Source organism: Chenopodium album, chromosome 22 (assembly GCF_948465745.1).
Source record: "Chenopodium album chromosome 22, dcCheAlbu1.1, whole genome shotgun sequence".
Lineage (NCBI taxonomy): Eukaryota > Viridiplantae > Streptophyta > Magnoliopsida > Caryophyllales > Amaranthaceae > Chenopodium > Chenopodium album.
The window spans coordinates 40,112,046-40,139,049 of NC_137855.1; the positions used below are offsets into that span (position 1 = coordinate 40,112,046).

A 27,004-nucleotide genomic window follows, 5' to 3' on the forward strand; every position below is an offset into this window, starting at 1 on the left:
TAAACAATATGAAGTACTACTATATAAATTTGAGTTAATAGAAGCTAATATTCATCAGTTGTAATATGCAAGTGAAGAGCTTATAAGTAATAGCCCTTCCTTTTAGTCAAAATGTTATTTTGCATCTATAGCCGAGGCTTCGGAGAGGAATTCAAACATATCTCCACCTCTTCGAAACCACCAAGCATTAGTAAAAACCCTAGAAAAAGTTTACCTGATTCTTTCTTTTTCTTCTTGTTCTACCAAAGACTATAAGAATACTACATTGTTTTCTACTGAGATATTTCCGAAATTCTTCTTTCACCTTCAGTCAAAATAAGCAAAAAAAAAAAAAAAAAAAACCTGTGCAAACCTTCTTACATAAATGGCCGTCTTTGTTTTGTGTATTCATAATCGTCTTTTTCTATTCAAACTCCTTCTACCTAAATCAACAGGGAGGAGATGATGCTTCGGACTTCTGACTTGACCTCTTTTTATCATAATCGTCTTTCTTTTAGCCTTTCTGTTATGTACTTTCGCTAAAAGGACTTCAAACTAACAGGACTTGGGAACGGCAGATAACCAAAAGAAATGAAACTGTTCTATATTGGGAACCAAAGCCAAACCACTGAATCGCAGTATTCCTACTTTTTCTTTTTCTCTATAAGTATATATCTCCTGTGTTGCTGGAAATCTAGATGACTGTAGAAATGCCGTTTCCCATTGTTGACGCAAAGGGGCTCTCCGGAAGATCAATCCCCTGGCTGCTAGCAGATAATGAAATCAGAACAATCTGAAATACTGTCTATACCTTAATTAAAAGCTAAACACTTATTTGGGAACACATAATTTGATCCTCTCTTTTCAGCAAGCTTTTTCTCTCAATTATTTCTATAAAGTTGACCCCCCGACAATCACACACCTAGTTTATTCTCTATACTTCTCCATTCTATCTCTATGCAAAAAGTTAAAACGTCGTAAACATTATTAAGGGACAGAGGGCTATAACTTGTAAATGGTTTTATCAATGTGTAAAGACTAAATATCTGATGCATACCTTTCTCGATCAATGTAATCAGTGCCTGGATGGTTCGATCCACTACTTAAAGAACAGTTATTGAAAACATCCAGCAAATAGTGATATTGTTCAGAACTTGTGATTTTCGAATGATCTGCAAAGAAACAGAACAGAAGTAGATGTTAAAACACAGAAGCGTGTACCCACACATTCATTGTTTGCGAAAATGTAGAATTTATATGACATATAATATCTACATTCTGAATTTTCTTTCACGCTCAAAAATGCAAAAGTTTTACCTTCAAAAGCATTTAGCTCATCCATGCCATGGCCAAGGAATTGCCGATTGATCATATTCTTACGTCCAAACTGCAATTCAGAGAGGCGTCTTCTCTCCATTTCAATAACTTGCTCCTGTTCTTCCATAAGTTGCCTCCTTAGAAACCTTGGGGCCTCGCATCTAGGCACTGCATGTTAAGGTTCATTAAGCATAGTTTGTAATTTGAATCATGCAAATCAAATCATACAAAAAAAATATATGTATAGTTTACTAGATATCCGCGTTTCAGTTAAAAGATCATATATCAGCCCCATTGTTATAATCCATTTACATTACTTACTATGGTGGAAGTCAGGTTCTAGCTCCAAGTAATTTCCAGGATAAAACATACCGTTTTCATTTTTCTCCATGTACTTCCTGTGACAATTATATGACAATCAGATTACATGAATTTTAAATTTCAAAACCAATTCATAGATTATAATTGAAGGTAATAAACAATTACCTATCAACAAGCTTTGATTTTTCCCGGTAAGGTTTAACGAGCACACGAGATCCACAAACAAAATGAGGGTTCCCTTTAGCCAAAACAGTCTTCACAGTATTCGCACTTGCAAAGGTCACAAATCCAAACATCCGCTTTTGTTGGCAAGGGATCCTAACATCTTCGACAGCACCGAAAGTGCTACAATTTATAAACAAGATCAATGAGTCAAAAAAAAAAAAAACAATCCATACTAGCAATAAATTAAAGACATTCCAAAAAGTCGAAAGTTAGGAGCTACATATACCCAAAATAGTTAGATACATCCTCTTCAGTGAATGTACTCTCCGCGGGAAATGTCAAGTATATTTGCCGAGAACCACTGACTATTGGACCTGGATCATTCCTTTCACTCCGATTATCCAAATTGTATTTTGAAGCATCTTCTGTTAAGATCACCGCATGTTGCCCGTGTGGTCTGCATAGTATATTTAAGTTACATCAATTAGCCATAACATGTACATGGAAATGAAAACTTGAATTAATAGATAAATGTACCTATCAATTAGCCGTATTCTCTTCAATCGGGCAAGAAGCTTTGTCAGGCTATAACCAGCTCGACCATGCCTCTGACTCTCGGTGAGGTATCCATCAGCTTGAAGTGTCCTCCCATACTTCTCATAGAACAACATTGGAAGTGAAGCAATAGAAACCGGATTACCTCTCCTTGATTTCAAGAGCTCGCTAATCTCAAGCTCGAGTTTTTCAAGAGAGCCAGGGGAAAAAATGTGATCATCAAGTCCGAGTTCATTTGGGCTAAACAGTGGCTGGAAACTATCCGGTCCATGCAAATAACGACAGCTATCCCCGTGCTTGCAATAGCCCTTGTTGAAATAATGGCATGTTTTAATGGGCAAATCGGACAAATTTGGTGATCTACGACTCCTCAAGCCACCCAATGCAGCATCAGAGTAATAAAGATCACCAGGAAAACCCACTCCACCATTAATAGGATCCAATTGATCATCAAACCCCATGAATTGAGCTTGATTCTGCAGACAAAAATCATCTGCAATCGAATCTCCATACGACTGAAATTCAGAACTCATAATAGATTGTTGGTCAGGCTGCTGCATGTCCCAGTAGGGTGTCTGTCGGACCGGGAATGCAGTTGGAGACGAGTAGGGTCTAGACCCATTGGGTGAAAACGGCATGTAATTCATTGAAACATCCGAAACCGGAGGGTTTATGGAAATGGGAGGAGACAGGGAAGTCGATACCGGGGGTTTCGAGAGATACCCTAGCTGAAGTTTGGTTTTGTATACCAAATTTTCTATGAGCTTATCAGGAGCATAAGCTAATCTTATCATCTCCCTTTCACCATGATCTTGTATCAAAATACATCCTATAATTTTTGTGGCTAATTCAGGTTCTAACTTTTGAATTCTATCTAATAAAGTTTTTGTTGCTTCTGATAAATCCATCTCACATCTAGTGTATGTACTCCTGCAAATCATCCAATACATATTCATATATCATGAAAAAAAAAATAAAAAAAATATAATGACATTATATTCATGATTATCAAAAAGAAATTACCTTCATCAATAACAATTACATGCAAAAAACATTGTTTTCATGAAAAAGTACTCAATTAATCTGAACTTACTCCAAATTCTTTTGGAAAAAATACTCAAGTCTAGAGCATTTTTTCAATTGCAATTACTTAATATACAAATATTTATAATTATAAAAAGCAAAAAAACAAACCAATTGACAAATGAAATGCTAGAAAATATAACAACTCAGAAAAAAAAAAAGCTGTAAAACGCCAGAAAAGCAACACAACCAAAAATGGAAAAAATCTCCAAAATCAGGCATTTTAGGTAACAAACATCCATAATAATTCAAGTTCCTAGACAGGTAGCAAGAACACATAAATTACCCTGGATTTTACTGGAAAATTTACATCACATATCACACCAAAATTAATTTTGTTAGAAAATTTTTCCATTTTTGGAGAATTAATAATTAAATTACCTTAAAAGGAAATTTGTCTCCTTAAATGGAAGAGGTGGAAAATTAGACTAGTACTTGCATATAAACAATTTTTTTTTTTTAACTTATTAACCAGTTTGTGTTTATCTTCAACTTGAAATGAATTTCTTTATTTTTAAAAAATCTTTGATATTTATCTCTTAATTATTAATTAAACGAACTAATTAAGAGGATTTTGAGTATCAATAACCGTAAAAGAACGCTCCTTTCCACCATTTTATAACCAACCCACTTCCTAAAATCATTCAAAAATTTCAAAAATTCAAAATTTTCAACAAAATTAAAGAAAAAAACTTCCAAAATCACATAAAAATAGCATCTTGAAAACAACAACATATACCCATAAATTAAAATTAAAATTAAAAAAAAATCAAAAACTCACCTAAATTATTTTGGGCAATCAATTGAAGAAAGGAAGAAAAGGGTAGTCAGAAAACCCAATTAACAGTCTCCAACTCCATTGATGAAACAGGGGTTTTAGAATTCAGAGCTTTCTCTCTCTAGTTTCTCTCTCTAGAAATTGGGTTTTGATTTTGAAGGTCTTTATCTCTCTCTCTCATGCCTTGATCACTGAGTCTGCAATAAGGACATGATGTTAATCCATTCATATAAAAAGCAAAATATAAAATGACAGAAATGATGCTGCTTTAAAAGAGAGCAGCACACTCTTTCACAGTAGTTCAAAATTCAACTCACTTGTGTTTTTAATTTACTCTACTTGTAGTTGTAGACTTGTAGTCCTCAATTTTTTTGTTTTAAAAGGGTGTTCGCTTGTTCGGGAATTAGTTGTCACGTTGATAGTGTCGTATGGATAGATTAGTGATATGTGAGAAGTTAACAAGTTTACAAGTGCATCTTTTTTAGGGAGGGAAGTTAATTAATGCACCTAGACGATTGTTTTTCAAAAAAAAAACAACCAGTAAAATTAAAAAAGAATTGAATCTAGACAAAATTACTGAGTGGTAATTTTTTTTTTTTTTTAAAAAAACATTTAAAAATGTGATAGCGTTTGAATTGAAAAGGATATATTGACTGAGAGAAAAAAGGAATGTGTTACTGATGATAATCGTTAGAATAAATGACTTATTCCATTGTTAAATTGGATAATGCTTTTTCTCGTCAAAACAAAAAATGGATAATGCTTTTAAAATTTTGACATTATTTATAAGTTTTGTTTGACTAATTTTTATACTCCGTAATCTATACATCATAAACTATAAGAAAAGAAAACATGGTTATGTAGTTTATATTAAATTATTCTTAATGTGTATTTTAAAAATGCCAAAATTTTATACGGAGTAATTTTCACGTATGAATAATACCTTAAATAGAGATATTTGTTGTTAAATATATGTGCAATGTGCATAGTATGGATAAGAAACGTGGCAAGCAGAAATATAAATAGAGTTTGTTTTTTGAATTTGAAAGAGTATGTTACAGCATTTACACACCCAGATTATAGGATAAAATTTCATGATTTACTCCTAAATTTTCTGAATTTGTTGAAAACTCCTACAATGTTCAAGGAGTTACATAATTTGCTTCACCAATTTAAAGTGCAACAAATGTATGTTTGACCATTGATAAAGTATGAACTATACATTTAAAAAAATAATAATAAAAAATTGTTGAATATCTTTGATTTCTAAAATACATGGAGAGATTTTTCAAAAAAAAAAATGCATGGAGAGATTGGAGCTTGTTTTATGTGTAGCAAATTAAGAAAATATCCAAAGTTTTATTGTAATTTTTTATTTTTATTTTTTACAAGAAGCAAAGAACATATATTTAGGGTCTGTTCTCTTACGTTGAAATTCAGTTCAGTTTAGTTCAGTTCAGCTCAATTCAGTTCAGTTCAGCTCCTAATTTCCTTCTCTTATAAAATATTCATTTCAGTTCAGTTCAGCTGAGTTTAGTTTAGTTCAGCTAAGTTCAGTCGATGAGAACAGACCTTAGTTCAACTTGAAATGTCAAGAACACCTCCAACTAGAATACTCAATAAAAGTGCACAGATTAGCTAAGTGGAATATGTCCTTCACAATAAGACCATGATTGTAATTTCATTTTTTTTTTTTTTTGGGTTTTTCTAAGTTAAGCCCCTAAGGTAGTCGAGTTTCTAAGGTGTACCCATGCTTTTTCAAATTTCTAAGTTGTGCCCCTCAACTCACTACCATTAATGAATGGTACCCTCCTTGGGACTTCCACATCTCCTAAAATTAACTATAAATTTAATATAAAAAAATGATAAAAGGTAAGGAAATGATACGAGAAAGGAATCTTATCCACAACAACCCTAATAACGAAAACTGAAGCCATGAAATCACACTCTTAATTAGCTTTTAAATGACTAATAAGGGTACATTTTAGTATTGATAAGAAATTGAAGGCCACAGCTTAGAAACTTGAAAAAGTATGGGTACACCTTAGAAACTCAACTATCTTAGGGGTATAGCTTAGAAAAACCCTTTTTTTTTAAAGGAATGTTAGCCTGGCAATTTTATTAAATCAAATTAATCTCCGCCAAAATGATAAAGCTTTGAAAGAAATTGTCAAGCCATGCATAAGTTGAGTCACTAACATCATACGGAGTATCTAGCAACTAAAGTGCGCCAGAGTAAACAAGGTTTTTACTCTTCAAAATGGTAGAACAATTTCAGACTGTTAGTTTCCGTTCCACGATCACCTTATTTAGACAAGGTTTTTATAAATGGTATAGCTCACCACTTGATTCTTTGCATAATCCTAAAAATAAATCTTGGTTTATGAGCTAAATGTTGCCATCAATTTGCATTATTTGCTCGTTTTGCTTTGTAAGAAAATTGAATTCGATCTCATTAATTTACTAGTAGGATGCATTACCATACTAAGGCCCTGTTCTTTTCTCCTTAAAAAAATAATATTAAGTAAAAATCAATTCAGTAAAATTAAGTTCAGTTTAGCAAAATTAATTTCAGTTCAGTAAAAATAATTTCAGTTCAGTAAAATTCAGTTTTCTTAAAGAAGAATTATAATAGAAAATCAGTAAAAATAATTTCAGTTCAGTAAAAATAATTTCAGTTCAGTAAAAATAATTACAGTTCAGTAAAATTAAGTTCAGTTCAGTAAAATAAGTTCAGTTCAGTAAAAATAATTTCAATTCTGCAAAATTAAGGTGAATCAAACAAGCCTAACTATGCAAAACCCACTCCCACTTGCAACTTGAAGGACCCAGTTCTCAATTGACTTCACCCATGGATAGTGCCACTTTGTCCCACTTATAGCCATAATTGCATTTCTTTTTCTTGCACTGTTACTTCTAATGACATAGACATAGAGACAGATTTGATAAGTCAAGATATTGCATGTATAGAGAAACGGAGGATGTAGTTGTCAACTAAAACCCTCTATGGATTGGTACATCAAGTAATTGGCATATATAGCTAGCTAGTGATTATAAATAGACAATAAAATCTTAATTAATTTTTTTGTAGAACACAACCTTGAAACCAATTTCAATACAAGCATACCATAAATGATTAAATGAAATGCCTGCGCGGTTTTAGGGTGTTTTATTCACCTAAATTTCATTTATCTGAACTGAATTATATTATCATATTAGAATTTATCTGAATTAACCTGAACTTATTAAATCAAATTTTAGTTGTAAATTGAACTTGGATATAATAACAACGGATTTATCTTATTTAAACTAATTATACCTGAATAAGTGAAAATAAGATAGACATAATAGGCTAACTTGAAGTGCTTTGACTACTTGTATTATTTTATTGACAATGCGGTAAAAGTTTATGAGGAAGTCCGTTTTTCAATTTGATAAACAAAATTTGTTTATCAAATGATAAAATAGTAAATATACATATTTATGTAGAAAGCTAACTATGTTGCTTATTATAGATAAACGGCTCGTCTCGCCATGACCTTCTCTTTCCAAACTTCTGTCGCTCACCCCTCATACGAATGTTTGGTTAGCTTATATACAACCCGGTAATAGCGAGCTTTCCTCAACAATATATGATCCTATATGGTTATATAAGTGTGGTTGATTAATTGCATTGGTTTCTTGAGTGATGCATCACACACTCAATTAATCAAATTGATGATGTGTGACGTGTGACGTATTTGATGTACTCATCAAATCATCATTAGCAAGTATGTAGTAGCTCATTTAACCAAGCTTGCTTGATAGAGTTGGTGAGAAATTCACCTTGTAACCAACTATATTTGCTTGGGAGTAGGAGATTTCCTTACCTCCCTTTAGTCCCTTAATTACTCTCAAGCACTGACCTAAGCTGAATTAACAGGTGAGAAATGCTGATTCAGTAGGATTTTTCATCTTATCTTAAAAAAATATATAATTCATTTATATATTATAACTAGTAATGTTATCAAATTACTATCGAAACCACTTTTAAAATTTATTATAACCCATTTTAAATACTCATTGTTCATTAATAGCCTCACCTAAATAAGTTTCTGTATTAGTTATCCTATATGTCATATACGAAGTATATATATGCATGGCTTGGTCAATAAGTTAAAACTATTTGCACAGCATACAATATATGCATGGCTTGGTCAATAAAAGTATAAACCTATCATGCATTGCCAATAAACTTATATAAACAATCATATGTAAGAATGAAAAATAGCTCATTTAGTTAGATTCTAACCATGTGGCTTCCTAAACTCCAAAAAAAAAAAAAAAAAAATACTCGTATTTCACACCATAAACCAATGATGTGTCTGTGACGCACCACACAAGATTTGTATTAAAAGTGACAATTATATTATAGCTAAAGCTTGAGTATTTAGTTTATTTTTATTATAGTAGCTTATACCATTTTTTTAAAATTGTTGCAAATATTGGTAGCTAGCTTATATGATAACGTTGTTCAAAAAAAAAAGAAAAAAGCTTATATGATAAAGCAATATCAGTGAATTGATTACTTGTATATTTCCATAAATAAAATGATTGATGAAATGTATTGACATTAATTAAATCCTTAATAAATAAATACAAACTAAGTGATTGGTGGAACTTCTTATTTTATTTTAATCTTCAGTCATAACTCATAATATAAAAGGTAAATTAATGCAGAAATATGTCACTCTCCATAGCTTCCCACCCTCGATAAAAAAAAGGTCACTTTCGGTGCCAATAAATTCCACCGTTTTCCCTCTAAAATTGATCGATTTGTCGCAACTTAATAGTGTATTCATCACATGCTACGATTGATTTTGCCTAGATACCAATCTGTGTAGTCTGGATCAATAGATTGTTACTATACTCCCCCTTAGCTCGTTCGAAAGTAATAGTCACATATGTAGTATTCCAGCCGTATACATACTACACTATTTTAGAATATATTTATCTTCAAAGAATGTTACTCGTACAACATTTTCAAAATTAATTTCGCTTTGTGCTATATATGTATCCAAACCAAGATTGAATAATGTTGAGAACATAAATGGTCCAACCAATTCAATTCAAATTAGCTCCGTGGGTAAATTATATAATTACGAGAGATTTGATGATGTGTGACTCTTTACGTATGAAGGGATCGGATGGAGAAGACAGATATGGAGTAGTATACTACTACGTATTTAAGGCCTGTTCTCATACGATTATTTTCAGTTCAATTCAGTTCATTTCATCTCTAATAAGTTAAGTTCAGTTCAGTTCTTATCTTAATTTCCTTCTCTCATAAAAATTCAATTCAGTTCTGTTCAGCTCAATTCAGTCAAAGAGAACAGACCCTTATTTTGACTTAACTTGTACACTAAGAATTGACTTTGTTGTATCGATCAAAATTCAAAATGACATTTTTAGCAGCGCGTATAATTAAAATAGACAATCTCGAGACCAGGACCCTAACAAAATAAACGGTGTGCTAATTAAACAAGTACGAGTAGTTGGCAATCTTGTTAGTAGTAGAAAATAAAATTGGACTAAATTGGAAAGCGTAGTACTCTTACTAAACATGAAAAGGTAGGTGATCATATAATTATATGTCATTCATGCATTATGAAATGGATTGTACTGTCATTCTGATGTTGACAGTGACAAAAACCCTTAATTGCCATGTAATTATAAATCAATTAATTTGGCCAGGACATATATTGGTGTAAGATGTTACATACATTGTCATTTATACACACTAATTTAATTAATTTATTAATACGGAGTATTTGTTAAGTTTTGTTGGATTTAATCTTACAGTAAAATATTTAGTATGACATCTCACCTAAAACTTACATGATGATCTTCCGCAATCATTGAACTACTACAGAAAGAACGCAATACTTAATTACATGGCTGATTAATTAGTTTATTAATTAAGCACCTAATATGTTTATTTTATTATACTTTTGATCTATTAGTTTGTTTAATCAATATAATGAAGCATTAATTAGGGTATATACACTTTTGCTGTCCAAGTATTTTAGTAGTTCTCGTTGACTCGTTGTCTACTTTGTGATATGACGCTCCAAACTTTTGATAAGTTCTTTTAAATAATACCGTTTGTTTGTATATGATTGGAACTCCAATACTTCATGTGTACATGAAAAAATATGTGTGTATCATCGCATAAACTGATCAGTATTTAGAGACAGAAGGAGCCTATAAATAAGATCGTGAATTTAAAGATTATGACTTTACGAGTGAAAGTCAAATGATTAAAGGATGTACAATAGTAATGTACGTAGTCCACTAGAGAAGAGCAAATAGAAGTAACCTTTTTGGCATGTGAATTGAAGTTTCTTTTAATAATTAGCATAAGCTGCTCCACATGTTCTCACCTAATCATTTCCAAAGGTTTTATACTTTCCAGCCAATATATGATGCATAATTTCTCAAGAATTTTCCATTAAAAGGAAGGGCAATAAAGGAAAATCGTTTTTTAATTTTTAAAATAGAAATTTTTGTGCACATTAATTTTCGAACTATTGTGATCGTCAACTTGAATGCAAAATCTATTACATGTACATTGTTTGACTGCATGCGATTGGTGTAGAGACAAGAGTCTGAAGAAATGAATACTCCCTCCGTCTCTAAATTACATTCCTCTTTGGAAATTTACACGGGAATTAAGGAGGGAAGAATAAGACAAATAACAATAATTGGATAATACAATGGGAAGTACAAAGATAGAGTATTTATTACTCATGACATGTCATCAGTCCTTTGCAAAAAAAAAGGACCAATCACATGCTCCTAATTGAAATTTTTAACCAATCATATTCATTGTAATTTGGCACAAGGATTATGAGTGAGATTAGGTAAGGATGAGTGAGAAAGCATTAAATATAAAACAGAAAAAGAGAGTTGATTTACTAAAAAAACTTACTTAAAATAGAAAGGAGAAATGTAATTTTGGAATACTCAAAATAGAAAGGAGGAATGTAATTTAGGGACGGAGGGAGTAATATATTTTGTCAACCCTCTTCAAATATGACGTGTACGACTGTACGAGTACCATTATAATAGTAGAAGCTCAATGGTAGAGATCACCCTTCGTTCTCTTTTATTCATGAATTATTTGAAAGTTGAATTTTCGTTTAATTTTGATAATCTATCTCGTAGTTTAAATTAGTGGGTATTAGGGATTCGTATACATAGAGATAGATTGTATATCATCTCAATTACTAGCTAGCCTCTTGATGAAAATTTATTATTGGGAAAATTTGTTAATTACTACCTCAAAAAAGGGGTCTTTGTAAATTACTACCCACAAAAAAAAAGTTGTTAATTACTACCCTAAAACTGGTTAATTCTATAGATTGCTACCCTTTTTCCTAATTAGGTGATTTAATCTCTTAATGACATAATTAACCGACTAATTTCTAATTATTTACATTTAAGGCATGATTAATTATATAAACCCTAATACCACCTATAAACCACCACTGCACCACCTCCGACAGCTCCCTTACCCCATCCCATCCATCTCCTGCATCCCCCTTATCCCATCCCCACCATCTCCGGCAGCCTACACCCGCCCCGGCATCCACCCCACCTCTAAACCACCCATTGCACCACCTCTAAACCCCCAACAATCCCTCCCACCTTCGAAATATCCCTCCTCCCCACCCGCCGACGACCCTAACCCCGTCCCCCTTGCTAGAGAACCCTATTAGGCCCTCCCTAAGCCTCCTCCACCCTTTCCCCCCTTAATCACCAACCTAAAGTTCCTAAATTAAAATCCTAAAGCCCTAAAATTGAAACCCTAGGATGGTGATTAGGGGAAAAAGGGATAAAGGCAGATTGGGGATGGTCGAGCAAAGTTTTCCGGCGAGGGGTAGGGGATTAGGGCTGCCACGGGTGGGGAGGGGGTTATTGTGAAAGGGAGGTGGTTTTAGGGTGGGCAGATGGTGGTTTTAGGGTGGGGACCGAGAAAGGGGTGTTGTCATGGTGGAGAGTTAGAGGAGGTAGGTTCGGTGGTGGGTGGAGGGTGGCCGGAGGTGGTGCAATGGTGGTGTGGAGGTGGTTCTAGGGTTTAATTAATTAATCATGCCTTAAAAGTAACTAATTACAAATTAGGCGGATAATTTAAATCACCTAATTAGGGGCTGATTAGGGAAAAGGGTAGCAATCTATAGAATTAATCAATTTTAGGGTAGTAATTAACAACTTTTTTTTTTTGTGGGTAGTAATTCACAAAGGCCCCTTTTTTGAGGTAGTAATTAACAAATTTTCTTTCTTATTGTTTGAAATTTAATTTTGGATGCATTCTTTGCCTCAAACATAACTTATAGACGTGCCTTTATTGACTAAAATTTCACCCTATATATGTAATAACATTAATTGATTTCAAGTGTAGCTACTAGCTAGTGTACTAATAAGGAGTAGTGTGTCGTAGATGATTAGATGAACTAGTAGATATAAAATAGTTAGGAATGTGATCAAATAAGGTCCAAATGTAGGCAAGTTAAGAAATTAAATTGGATTAAATATGATATCCAGATCAAACTAGCTATAGGTAAATCAAACACAACCATATTGAGCTTATATAAAATTATATGATTATATGAAACTTTTATTTATCTAAAATTATTATTGGATTATTAACCTATAATCCACACTTTTTGAGGAAATTTTGAGGTTTTAGGATCTAGTGGCAAAAAGTGTTGAGACCCCTAGGGGATATATATCCGGGTCATATAATGTCATTTGAAACCATATAAGATCATTATATGTTGTCATAAATGTACGGGGTAGGCTTGAGTTTACGAAATCACTGCAAGTTGTGAACGGGTAAATGACTGTTTAATGGCATATTGAGTGGTTCCACCGACCCAATTGGACCCCAAGAGGGTATTATGGACCATGGTAAACATCTCGGCAATTTTTATTTTTAGGCGAAAAAATGACAAAATATTACAAAACTGAAGGCTATAATTCACGCTTTTTGAGGAAATTTTGAGGTTTCGGGGCCTAGTGGCGAAAATCCTTGAGACCCTAAGGGATACATCTCGAGGTGATATAATGCCGTTTAAACCATATATGATCATTAAATGTTGTCATAAACGTCCGTGGTAGGCTTGAGTTTACGAAATCGGTGGTGCAAGTTGCGAATAGGTAAAATGACCGTTTCAGGACATACATGATGGTTCCACCGACCCAATTGGACTCTCGGAGGATATAAGGAATCATGGTAAACATCTCGGCAATTTTTATTTTCGGGCGAAAAAAGATCAAAAAATTACAAAATTGAAAGTTATAATGCACGCTTTTTGAGGTTTCGAGGCCTGGTGGCAAAAAGTGTTGAGACCCTAGGGGATATAGGTGTTATATAATGCCATCTGAAACCATATATGATCATAATATGTTGTCATAAACGTCCGTGGTAGGCTTGAGTTTACGAAATCACTACAAGTTGTGAACGGGTAAAATGACCATTAAATGGCATATTGGGTGGTTTCACCGACCCAATTGGACTCCCTGAGGGTATTATGGACTATAATAACGTCTCGGCAATTTTTTTTTGGGGCGAAAAAATGTCAAAAAATTACAAAATTAAAGGCTATAATCTACGCTTTTAAAGGAAATTTTGAGGTTTCGGGACCTAGTGGCAAAAATCCTTGAGACCATAAGGGATACATCTCGGGGTCATATAATGCCGTTTGAAACCATACATGATCATTATATGTTGACATAAACTTCCATGGTAGGCTTGAGTTTACGAAATCGGTACAAGTTGCGAATAGGTAAAATGACCGTTTCAAGACATATTGGATGGTTCCACCGACCCAATTGGACTCCCGAAGGATAGTATGGACCATGGTAAACATCTCGGCAATTTTTATTTGCGGGCGAAAAAAGGTCAAAAAATTACAAAATTGAAAGCTATAGTCCACGCTTTTTCAAGAAATTTTGAGGTTTCGAGGCCTGGTGACGAAAAGTGTTGAGACCCTAGGGGATATATCTCGGTGTTATATAATGCCGTTTGAAACCATATATGATCATTATATGTTGTCATAAACGTCCGTGGTAGGTTTGAGTTTACGAAATCACTACAAGTTGTGAATGGGTAAAATGACCGTTTAAGGGCATATTGGATGGTTCCACCGACCCAATTGGACTCTTAGAGGGTATTAGGGGCCATTATAAACATCTCAGCAATTTTTATTTCCGGTCGAAAAAAAGTCAAAAAATTACAATATTGAAGGCTATAATCCACGCTTTTTGATGAAATTTTGAGTCGGGGCCCGGTGGCGAAAACCTTGAAACCTAAAGGATACATCTCAGGGTCATATAATGTCATTTGAAACCATATATGATCATTATATGTTGTCATAAATGTTCGTGGTAGGCTTGAGTTTAAGACATCACTTCAAGTTGTGAACGGGCGGTGAAATAACCGTTTAAGGGCATATTGGATGGTTTCACCGACCCAATTGGACTCCCAAAGGCTATTAGGGACAATGGTAAACAACTCGGCAATATTTATTTCCGGGCGAAAAAAGGTCAAAAAATTGAAGGTTATAATCCACGCTTTTTGAGGAAATTAGGAGGTTTCGGGGCCTACTGGCGAACAGTCTTGAGACCCTAAGGGATACATCTCGGGGTCATATAATGTCGTTTGAAACCACATATGATCATTATTTGTTGTCATAAACGTCTGTGGTAGGCTTGAGTTTACGAAATCACTTCAAGTTGTGAACGGGTAAAATGACCGTTTCAGGGCTTATTAGATGGTTCCAACGACCCAATTGGACTCTAGGAGGATATTAGGGACCATGTTAAACATCTCTGTAATTTTTATTTCCGGGCGAAAAAAGGTTAAAAAAAATTACAAAATTGAAGGCTATAATCATCAACGCTTTTTAAGGAAATTTTAAGGTTTCAGGGCCCGGTGACGAAAAGCTTTGATACCCTTAGGGATATATCTCGGGGTCATATTATGCCGTTTGAAACCATATATGATCATTATATGTTGTCATAAACGTCCGTGGTAGGCTTGAGTTTATAAAATCGGTGTAAGCTGTGAATGGTTAAAATGACCGTTTAAGGGCATATTATATGGTTACACCGACCCAATTGGATTCCCGAAGGCTATTAGGGACCATGGTAAACATCTCGGCAAATTTTATTTCCGGGCGAAAAAAGGTCAAAAAAATTACAAAATTGAAGGCTATAATCCACGTTTTTTGAGGAAATTTTGAGGTTTCAGGCCCGGTGGCGAAAAGCCTTGAGACCTTAAGGGATACATCTCGGGGTCATATAATATCGTTTGAAACCACATATGATCATTATATGTTGTCATAAACGTCCATAGTAGGCTTGAGTTTTCGAAATCACTACAAGTTGTGAACGGGTAAAATGAACGTTTAAAGACATATTGGATGGTTCCACCGATCCAATTGGACTCCCGCAGGATATTAGGGACCATGGTAAACATCTTAAAAAATTTTATTTCCGGGCGAAAAAAGGTCAAAAAACTTATAAAATTGAAGATTATAATCCATATTTTTTAAGGAAATTTTGAGGTTTTGGGGCCTGTGGCGAAAAGCCTTGCGACCCTAAGGGATACATCTCGGGGTCATATTATGCTGTTTGAAACCATATATGATCATTATATGTTGTCATAAACGTCCGTGGCAGGCTTGAGTTTACGAAATCACTACAAGTTGTGAGCGGGTAAAATGACCGTGAAAGGGCATATTGAATGGTTCCACTGACCCAATTTAGAGGATATTAGGGACCATGGTAAACATCTCGACAATTTTTATTTACGAGCGAAAAAAGGTCAAAAAAATAACAAAATTGAAGGCTATATAATCAACGTTTTGTGAGGAAATTTTGAGGTTTCGGGGCCTGGTGCATATTATGCCGTTTGAAACCATATATGATCATTATATGTTGTCATAAACGTTCGTGGTACGCTTGAGTTTACAATATCGGTGCAAGTTGCGAACGGGTAAAATGACTGTTTAAGGGCATATTGGATGGTTACACCGACCCAATTGGACTCCTGGAGGGTATGATGGACCATGGTAAACATCTCGACAATTTTTATTTCGGGTGAAAAAACATCTCGGCAATTTTTATTTCGGAGGGTATTAGGGACCATGATAAACACTTTTCACCACCGGGCTCGAAACCTCAAATTTCCTCAAAAACTGTGGATTATATAGCCTTCATTTTTTCTAATTTTTTGAACTTTTTTCTCCTGGAAACTAAAATTGTCGAGACGTTTACCATGGTCCTTAAAACCCTCCGAGAGTTTAATTGGGTGGGTGGAACCATCCAATTTTCCTTTAAATGGTCATTTTACCCGTTTTTGTACATGCCTCTTGTATTTAATATAAGCTCTCACGGGGCCTTTACGTTGCCAGTTAATGGTCATATATGGGTCCACACAATATTATATGATCCCAGGATTCATCCCATAGTGTTCCGTGAAATTCCAACACCAGCTCTCGACACCTCCTAAATTGCTCTGATTTCGTGTATTATATTTAACTTAATTTGTCTCAAATATAATCTTATGTGTGTGTGAAATTGTTTGAATGTGTCAAAAAGAAATTGTTTGAAAAAGGCTGATTTTGTCTAAAATTATCTTAAAAAAAAAACTCAGAACTTAAATATTTAACTTATCAAAATTTAAAGGAAAATTTGGATTTTGGTACCTCAAAAATGGGGGTAATTGAATTTTGTTACCCATCAATTTTTTTTTTAAATGGATACCTCAAAAATGACATAACTGTAGCTTTCAGTACCTCCATCTACATTCCGTTAAGTTTTCCGTTAAAGGGGCCCATTATCTAATTTTTTAATAATTTAATTTATTTAAAAAAAAAAGAAAAAACAATTTTTATTTTTTAAAAAAAACACCTGCCACTGCCACCCTTTCCCCGTGCCGGATTCCAGTTGTTGGTGGCCAAATTCCCCGGGCACCGGCGCCGGCATCGACCACCCCACCCCTCCCTTTTCCCTCCTCCAATCTCAGCCATAAGGGCCCATAACCCCTGTTTTCCCCTTCCCCGAAACCCTAGCGCAACCACAGCCTTCTCTCCCTCCTCGTTCCCGGCCACGGCGGCAGCCTACTGTGGCCGGGATTCGTTCCTGGCCGCGGCGGCAGCCTGCTGTGGCTGGGATTCATGCCTGGCCGGGGCGGCAGCCTGCAATTGCTGGGCTTCGTGCCTGGCCGGGGCGGTAGCCTGCTGTGGCTAGGCTTCGTTCCCGGTCGTGGCAGTGGCCAAAATTCAATTACCCCCATTTTTGAGGTACCAAAATCCAAAATTTCCAAATTTAAATTGTCTGAAATAAATCAAAATAATATAATAGTTTAACTAAGATCCTGTTCTGTTTGACTGAACTAAGCTGAATTGAATATATAGGAGCTGAACTGAACTAAACTGAATATTTTATGGGAAATTTTAGAAAATAACACCTGAAAAAAAAAACACAAATTTTGATTATAACACCACAACAAAAAAAACTTTTATTATAACACCACAAAAAATCAAAAATTTTGGTTTCACCACCACATACTAACGCCATCCAAAAAACCGTTAGTGGGCCCCACATAGTATACGTGTCAGTTATATATTGGGTTAATTAAAAAAAACAAAAATAAAAAAAAAATAAAAAACCCTAAAATCCTAATCCAGCCATCGTATGCACCACCGGCGTCGGTTCCTCCCACCCACCGCCTCTGTTGGTTCCCCTCCCCCCCCACTGATCACCCACGACCGACGCACCACCCTAACCCTTAAACACCGTACCCACCTCAGCCTCAGCCCCGATTTAATTCGATTTTTGGGTTAGGGTTCAGGTGAGCTGAGGGCAGTTTTAGGGTTGGTGTGGGTTGGGTTTCAAAAACAATTTTGGGTAGGGGAGAGAATTTCGGCGACAATGATGGTGTGGGAGAGGATTTCGGCGATGTGGGTGGTATTTGGGTTGAGTGGGAGAGGATTTTGGCGGCGACGGGGGTGGTTTTTGGGTTGGTGTGGGAGGCTTTCGGCGACGTGGGTGGTTTTTGAGGGGGGGGGGGAAGGCAAAATTCGACAGTGTGGGAAGGATTTCGGCGACGTGGGTGGTTTTGGTGGGGGAGATGGGTGCCGGCGACCTGGGTTACGGTGTTGGTGGCTGAGGCAAGGCGGCGCCGGTGGTGGGGCTAGCTGGGTTAGGGACTTTTTTTTTTTTTTAATTATTTTTTTCTTTTTTTTTCATTCAATTCATTATTTTTAAACCTATAGGCTATTGACACGTGTCAAATTATGGCCCCACTAACGGATTCCATCCAAGAATCCGTTAAGTGGTGGTGAAACCAAAATTTTTGGTTTTTTTTTTTTTGTGGTGTTATAATAAAAGTTTTTTTTGTTGTGGTGTTATAATCAAAATTTGTGTTTTTTTTAGGTGTTATTTTCTAAAATTTCCTATTTTATGAGAGAAGGAAATTAAGAACTGAACTGAACTGAACTTATTGGAATTGAATTTAACTGAACTGAAGAGATAGATGCCCTAAATAGGTCCTAATCATTCGAATTACATACAATCCTTAAATTAAAAACACCATATTGAATTAGTAGGAACTAGGAAGTACTTAGTAGTATTATTTGTACCTAGTATATTAAGTTTCAAAAAAAAAAAAAAAAACATGTGGACCGAGCCAGTAGCAAAAATGAAAGCCTTATCCACAAGAAGTCACTCCCACAAATGTTAGTACTCTTAACAACGCTATCCACAAAGAAAAGGAAAGTTCTTTTGCATACAATATTTCCTTTGTGCATTTTCAAAACATTATTTCATTTTCCTATTGGTGACAAAATAAAGTTTTATGTATGTAGGTCCAATTAACATGTGCTACATCATTATAATGGATATGCAATGAAAATAACTTGCATGCATCAAATCTATGTAACAAAATCAATTATTTCACATGTTATAATCCTAAAGTCATAGAGTTGATGGTGCAAAATCAATGTCTCCTCTTCTCCCATACCAAGTACTATTGTACTTAATGATGGTTATAATGGTGATTATTATCATGTCTAGTTTAATTTAGTGGCATGTGTCTTTCTTCATTCTATACTATTTGATTGACCACTTGAATAGTGTCACTTAAGATTTCAACTTGATCATTTTCTTTGTTCTCTAACACATGTACAAACACAATGTTGTTTGTTAACCAATGCAATAACTATTAAATTCTAAATAGGGCACTTGTGACACTTCAAAATAACAATTATTTAGAAATAGACAAAGTATTGTAGAAAAGCAAGAGAACTATCAAATTCTTAAAGCTTGTGAAACTTCAAAACAATAATTAATAAAGAATGGATTGAGTATGAGGTAAAGAAAAGAATGGATTAAGTATTGTGGAGATTGTATGTAAGAATGTAAGATATACTCCTTCTGTCTCATTTTAGTTCGTAATGTTCATTGTTATGTGAAGGAAATAAAGTAGCCAAAATTAACTTAAGTGTCATCCAATCGGAGAGGGTAGTTTATTTCAAAGTTACACCATCACAAATAACTAAACTCTTTCATGAGGATGTCATGGAAATGACCTTGCCACATTTAGGGCTCGTTAGGCATAATGTGGTTTTCTGTTTTTTGTTTTTCAAAATCATGTGATATATATCATATAATAAATAAAAAAGTTAGTCAATCTTATTAAAATCACCGTAAATTTGATATATGACAACAGAAAAGTGAAAATACCTTTTTCTTGTTTCCTATTTTTGTGTTTTTTTTTAAAAAAAAAAAAAACTGAAAACTAAAAATTAAAAATTAAAAACAAAAAAAGATGCCAAACAAACCCTCATTTATTTGATTTGATTTGATTTGTTTGTTAAAAAAAAAAAACATAGCTTTTACAATGCATACATAGTCCAATTGCACACAAATGCAAGCCCAAGCACAAGTTTAAGGTCCATTACACAAAAAGGCCCAATAGCCTGCATTAATTTTCTTTAACCATAAATTTCATTTTATTTTTCTTTTTTTTGTATTTAAATTTAATTTTGTTTTACTAGTACTCATTTTTTATTGTCTTCAACAAAAAATTTCGACACTTTCTGTTTTCCAGAAACATTTCCAAATCTCTCTCCTCCATTCTCAACCGACTTCAACCAATCAACCTGCTTCAAATAACGGTCAATTTTCTCTCTCCTCCCTTTATCTTATTTTGATAATTATAATTATTATTCTTAATTAGTTAATCATGATTTCTGCTAAATATTTTAGAATCCCCTGTTGCAATATTTAATTTTCCTTCAAATAATTTTTTTTTTATAATTTATAAAGTTGTGAACTTCATGATTTCCGCATTTTATGAGCTGGGTGTTTGATTAGTGCTTATTTTATAAATTGTTTGTTAATAATTATATTTGTTTGTGCTAAAAAGAAAGAATTTTTAATGTTCAATGAATTGAATTGTTGGTGCATACGTCACTTCAGGCGTTTTTCGTTTTAGGTATTACTATTCTGCCCCCTTCGTCAAGAAATAATAGTCACACGTATTATTTTGGGATGTTCGGAAAAAGTTGTTACGTTTTTGTTATGTAGTGTAGTGGTGGATCTTTATTGGGATATTTCAATAATGCCCCTATTTGGAATGAGTGAATGATGTAGGGTAGTTTATGTCGGTATACTCGTGTTACACATGGCGTGTGACAACGGACAATGTGACAATTAATTTTGAATCGTGAATTTTTACTTACATATTTAAAATTTAAATATGGTTAGTGAGTTTTCATGCTTGGAATGCTAGTTGATGATATTGGTATACCCTAATTGGTAGTAGGAGCTTGAACTAATGTATGCCATTTGTTTTTTTCCCTGTATTTTTCTGTATTAATATAAGGAGATAATATGATTATTTGTCTTTTTAAAATTTTCTAATAGTTCCTTGTGTGTGAGTTTAGGGGATTTTTGTATAAGGAGTTTCGCGCTACCAATCCTCAGACTGATACTTCATGGCTCAACAAGAGTCGACTGCCCCCTTGACATCTCTTGAGTGGGATGATTTGTACCGTAGTTATGAAGAAATAATTAGCAGCGGGACTGATATCTTAAAGTTACGAGCAACGATCAAGCTAACTAGTTTGTTAGACAGTGTTCCCAATCACTTATTATTGCTTACAGTGCCAATCCTCATTGGACTCATTGAAGGGGCGCCGAGAGACCCAGGACCTCTTCAAGAAGCTGCTGCTTATTGCTTGAAGCGCATAACTTGTAAAGATGATCCTGAGTTGCTGACGCTTATCTGTATACCGAGCACCTTGGCTTCTTTTGTGAAGATTTTAGAACAGTCTGGTGGTAGATGTCAGATATATTTGATAAAATGTTTGTGGGGTGTGGTTACTTTTGTAAAAGACAGCAGAGTGTACATATTTTCAAGTGGTGGGTTGGAAGTTGTTGTTAACATGCTCAAATTATACACAGACAGTAGGAGAAAATACCTGTTGGAAACCTTAAGTGCATTGGCATTGGTCCGAGAGGTCAGGAGATCGTTGGTTTGTCTTGGAGAATTAAGTCTTCTTATTGAAGCTGCTAAGTATGGTAGCATGGAGTCGAGAGAAAGAGCTGCTCAGGCACTTGGGTTGCTTGGAATTGTCAAGAGGGCAAGACGTACACTAGTTACGTTGGGTGCAATACCAACACTTGTAGATCTACTGCAGAATGGAGATTCCTCGACAAAAGTTGTGGCGGGGAATGCTTTGGGTATCATTTCATCTCATGTTGATTACATTAGGCCTGTTGCTCAAGCTGGGGTTATACCTTTGTATGCAGAGCTTCTTCGAGGGCCTGAACCATTGGGCAGGGAAGTTGCAGAGGATGTCTTCTGTGTATTGGCTGTTGCTGAAAGTAATGCAGTTGAAATTACTGACCATTTGGTAAGAATTCTACAAGAAGACAATGCTGAAGCGAAGGCTGCTGCAGCAGATGTTCTGTGGGATTTGTCAGGTTATCAACACTCGATTTCAGTCATTAGTAACTCTGGTGCAATTCCCGTTCTTGTTGGTCTTTTAAAGGAGGGAAATAGTGATATCAGAGAGAAAGTCTCTGGAGCCATTGCACAGTTGAGTTATCATGAAGCTGACCGTTCTACCCTGGCTGATGCTGGAGCCATTCCGTGTCTGATAGAAATGTTGCGAGATGAGTCTGAGGAACTAAGGGATAATGCTGGGGAATCACTCATTAATTTCTCTGAAGATCCAAGCCATCATGATAGATTATCTCAAGCATTTGCAATGCCTGCATTCCAGAGTATGCAAGATAGAATCGTTCATATTCGCGCTGCTGATCAGCATATGGTCAGATCTTTGAGACAAATGAGTGCTGAACAACTTACCCAGGACCCTGTCTTCGAATGATTGTGCACCATTGTATGTATGTTATCTGAATCTTGTATTTATTCATGGATTCTGAGATCAGTTACATGTCAATTTTAGCATTGATAATCTTTTGTGATCCATTTTCCTTGCAGTTCTTAGAAATTAGAATTTGACATAGCTGAACTGCATTCTACTAATCAAATTTGAACTTGGTTGTCCTGATTCTAGTGATCTGAAATATGGTCTTTACAAAGTTGTGTTTCTGAGCTTAACAACAGAATTCATTTTATTTTTGTTCCAGGAGTAGTGGCGGACGCTGGACACCTCTGATATGCTCAAGCAAAGCTTAGTCACTAAGAAGTGGTATGGAGTTCTTTAATAGTTGATTTACTTCTTCCTTTTTTTTGTTTTGTTTTTGTTTTTTTTGGTTTGCTGTTTTGAAATAGTTGTAAATTTTGTTATCTGGTTTAGTGGCTTGTGGTTTTTCACTCTTACCTCATCACATGGGCACTATTGTGATTTCTTTCCATTTCTTTTCCTCATCACTAGGGTCATTTTAATATTCTTGCCAATGCTTTATGTTTATCTGTCAAATAATGGAGGAATTATTAGTTTTAGCCAAGTCACCAAGACAACCAAAACCATTGAAGATCCCTGGGATCTTTTGTATGTCCTCCATGACATTTTTGTAAGTTCTTGGCATGTTTTTATATCTACAACTACGCACATGAAAGAAATAGGAAGTAATCCTCCATGGATGGTCACTAAACTATGGATAACAACAAATCTTAGATTTATCTCTTTGTAGAGGCTTTAAGCCTTTAACCATTTTATGGGATTAAATGGATGTTGTTGCATTATATCTCATAGTTTGAAGGTTGTAGCACCTATGCTAGAGCCCTTTCCCAGGATGATGGAAAATCTAGGGGAAAATAAGTTGAAAACCTGCCAGGTGGAAATTCTTAGGTGTTTACTTTCACATAGAAGTAGGAAAATAGTGTTGCAGTGATATAGACTGCTGGTTGCAAATAGCATTTTAAAATCTCTTGAATCCACTTATGGCCATCGGATATAGGACGGACTACGAATTACATTACTTGATTGAAAATTGTCTAGGTGCAGATATATACAAGGCCATATTAATTTACTTTGGGCTTCAAAGGTTGGAAGTGATTATTTGAACCGTCGCAGCTCTCTAGTCTCTACTACCAATGCAACATAATTCCAAAATAATCACATAACTAAAACACACTCTTACTTGAGAGTTGAGACTTTATACACCTATTTGATAAGCTTCTTATAGTTCCAAACCAACCAACTTATATGACCCAGGAGAACACCACATCCACTTCAATTTCGGAAAAATTTCTCAAAATTAGCCCGAAAATGTGGATAATAGCCCACACATTCACTTCAGTTTTGAACTCGGAAAGGAAATATGTCAAGGTGCTTCCCATAAAACCCACGACATCTCGAGAGTTCATTTGAGTGGTTGGACACGTCGACCTTTCCTTTAAATTGACACTTTGTCCGTTTACAACTTACGCCTCCCTTTGTCAGCTCAAGGCCTCCATGAGACTTTTTATGACCGACTAGTTGTCATATATGGTTCCAAATAACATTATATGACCTTGGTATGCATCCCTTACGATTATGAGATTTTTCAACCCCATGTCCAGACACCTCCAAAATTGGTCTGATTTCGTGGATTATAGCCTTCAATATTGGACAATTTTTTTTATCTTTTTGGACCCAGAAAGCAAATAAGTCGGGGTGCTTCCCACAGACCCCATGACAACATTATAAGACCTTAGGATGCATCCCCTATCTTCCTAAGAGTTTTCAGCATTGGGTCTTGGAACCTCTTAATGTGGTAAAAAAGGTGAATATAAGCCTTCAGTTTTGGATTCATTGAGACTTTTCATAGACTCATAACACCTTGGGAGGCCATTTGGGTGGAAGGAACCGTCCACTTTACCTTTAAGTTGTCAATTTAAGTGTTGACAACTTTGTATCCCTTATGACACATAGTCCGAATTCAACCAATAGTAATCCAGATCCCGTTGTAACTTTGTCTCCTCTGGCCCTGACCAAGAGCCCCCCCCTGTAATTATATCGAACTTTCAATTATTGACCCCGTGCCCCACAGTTACTAAGCAATAGACTTTAGGTTAAGACATGGTCTCATACTAAGCTACTAAGCAATAGAAAACAACATTCCACTCTTAAATTGCAAATTCTTGCAAATTACTTAATACATATTGCAATAAAAGTTACAAAATGAGGCAAATTGTTAGCCTTCTAACAGTTTATATAAATTACTTGCAAAATAGTAAATCAAAATAAAATAAAAAATAAAAACCACAGGTTAAGAAAACAAGGTGAAAGTCGATTAGTTGTGGTAACATTTGGTCAAACCGCTTGACAAGGATTAGTTGCTGTAATATGGAGGGAAAAAAAAAATAAAAAAATTTCATAAACTGCTAGCTTCACCCTAAGTAATCCATCATTGATAACCCAATAGGATCTGGAAAAAAAGACCAATATTCAGGGAAATTTTCATGAAGCATTACCTGCTATATTTCAATAGGAGAGTATTATCAAGGAAGCATTACCTGCTCTAGTTTGTTATGCTGCCTTTATCTCCCCTTCAGTATAAACAGCTTTATGACTCATCAAAACTGTTCTTTTTGTCTTGGTTAGGAAGAATTTAACTGAAAATTGTAGAACTAAGGAAAAGAAGTGAAGTTACTTGTGGTGCAAAAGATTTTGTTCCCCGGAAAAATATGATGTGGTTAATTTATGTGTATTTTTTATCAGTGGAATCGAACAAACAAGGACCGAAAGCCTTAATGACTAGCAAATCAAAGCAAGCTGATGAGATTATCAACTTTAAGATTTGAAGACACTGAGTGTTATGCATGAAAAGCTTCAGTTACCTTGGCTGTTTGAAATTGTGGAGAATACAAGAAAAGATGAGAAATTTTAGTATGAATTATCATTACCTTCTTGTCATGAAATCAACACTCTGTTTGGATAAAAGAATTTAGAAGGTCAAGGAAACAGAGGGAAAAGATTTAAAGGAGTACGGCTGTATTGGCTAAAGATTGGGCTCTTCACTCCATCTTCCCTTTTCATAATGATCAAATATTAATTGTGAATATCAACTCGCAATTCTACACAACACTTAGAATATCAGAATGGGCATATTATGGATACAATAGTATGTTACAAATCTCAACCAGAAACAGATTGGGAAAAAAAAGGGGGGGGGGGGGGGGGGAGGAGCTGTGTTAAATACTAAACTGTCAATGTTTTGCATTATCAGATTCTTTACTTCTTGATTTGTTCACAGTTTTTACTTCTTGATTTTTATCCAAGACATCATCTGAATCTCATGGCTTAGGATTGGCCGGAAAACTGTAGCTAACACTGTGTGTGTGTATAAAAATACTGACATGATTGCAGCATGAACCAGGTGATACAATTTCTCTCTACTAAACTAGCTGTTGGTGGTAAGGCAGTGAAATGCATACTATGGTGGTTATAGGAAATAAAAGTTACTTTGGGGTAGCTGGTTCGATGAGTTGGGAAACAAAGGCATCCCATTAACCAAGCCATGGTCAGTGTGGAGGATCCTCTCCATCCAGAGCCAAGCCTCGTTATATCGAAGATGGAACTTGATCAGATATTTATCTCCTTCTTCATCAAGTAGAGTTGACATTCTGTCATGGTCAAGAAGATGGGTATTGGGAAATGGGGTAGGAAATTTCTGTATAACAAAGTATGGCAGAATAATAAGGGAATAACTCGAATAAGTTTGTTAACATTTCGAACAATGGCAGGTTGCAAGGAATAAGTTTGTTAACATTTCACATTGTTTTGCTTGTTAATGAGGATGTTGAAACACTATGCGCAACCTTTTGTATGCACATTTTGGATAACACAATTATACTAGTAGGCATTTCCTTTGTTTAAGGGTATATTAGATGTAGTATGCGATTATTTGTGAGGATTGGAATGAATAATATAACCAACCCCCTTTAATACTTTCCACAAATTATCTGTTCTTATTTCATCCTACAATCCTTACAAAACCGACTCCCCCAAAACAAATACCGTAAACCAAAGGAACGAGTCAAAATCAAAATGATACAAAGGGCAGTAAGAAGTAACCAAAATTTCTCCAGACAAGTATGAAGTAATGGTTTGACAAAGTAGGGAATGCAGAACTAGTTACATACAAACAGATCATAGATTGAAAATATACAATTTTGTTAAACATGGGCTTGTACCGCCCTCGACATCAAGAGGAGAAAGAGTCCATTTACAAGGTACAAGAGAGTACCACCCCAAGAGTCCAAACAGGAGAAAGAGTCCATTTACAAGGTAC

The 27,004-nt window shown here is 35.0% G+C and overlaps 2 protein-coding genes across 8 annotated transcripts; one reads left to right on the forward strand and one right to left on the reverse strand.

The window, feature by feature from the left end:
* LOC145605212 (zinc finger CCCH domain-containing protein 18-like) lies at nucleotides 1-4,506 on the reverse strand. 2 transcript variants are annotated; one of them, XM_081661251.1, is made up of 8 exons: nucleotides 4,202-4,506; nucleotides 2,320-3,267; nucleotides 2,069-2,239; nucleotides 1,783-1,962; nucleotides 1,669-1,694; nucleotides 1,297-1,464; nucleotides 1,037-1,151; nucleotides 1-743 (listed from the first exon to the last, which is right to left on the reverse strand). In XM_081661251.1, the coding sequence occupies exons 2-8, from the start codon at nucleotides 3,243-3,245 to the stop codon at nucleotides 674-676; spliced, it is 1,656 nt and encodes a 551-aa protein (XP_081517377.1). In that variant the 5' UTR covers nucleotides 3,246-3,267; nucleotides 4,202-4,506; the 3' UTR covers nucleotides 1-673. The 2 variants fall into 2 exon arrangements, with proteins under 2 accessions (XP_081517377.1, XP_081517376.1); XM_081661250.1 differs by having other exon boundaries at nucleotides 1,618-1,694; nucleotides 4,202-4,505.
* A 15,778-nt stretch (nucleotides 4,507-20,284) lies between these two features.
* LOC145604815 (uncharacterized) lies at nucleotides 20,285-26,584 on the forward strand. Of its 6 annotated transcripts, none has more exons than XM_081660779.1 (4): nucleotides 20,285-20,427; nucleotides 21,199-22,666; nucleotides 22,913-22,974; nucleotides 26,080-26,584. In XM_081660779.1, the coding sequence occupies exon 2, from the start codon at nucleotides 21,250-21,252 to the stop codon at nucleotides 22,648-22,650; it is 1,401 nt and encodes a 466-aa protein (XP_081516905.1). In that variant the 5' UTR covers nucleotides 20,285-20,427; nucleotides 21,199-21,249; the 3' UTR covers nucleotides 22,651-22,666; nucleotides 22,913-22,974; nucleotides 26,080-26,584. The 6 variants fall into 6 exon arrangements, with proteins under 6 accessions (XP_081516905.1, XP_081516908.1, XP_081516906.1 ...); XM_081660782.1 differs by having other exon boundaries at nucleotides 26,090-26,584; XM_081660780.1 differs by having other exon boundaries at nucleotides 21,199-22,662.
* The last annotated feature ends 420 nt before the right edge of the window (nucleotides 26,585-27,004 follow it).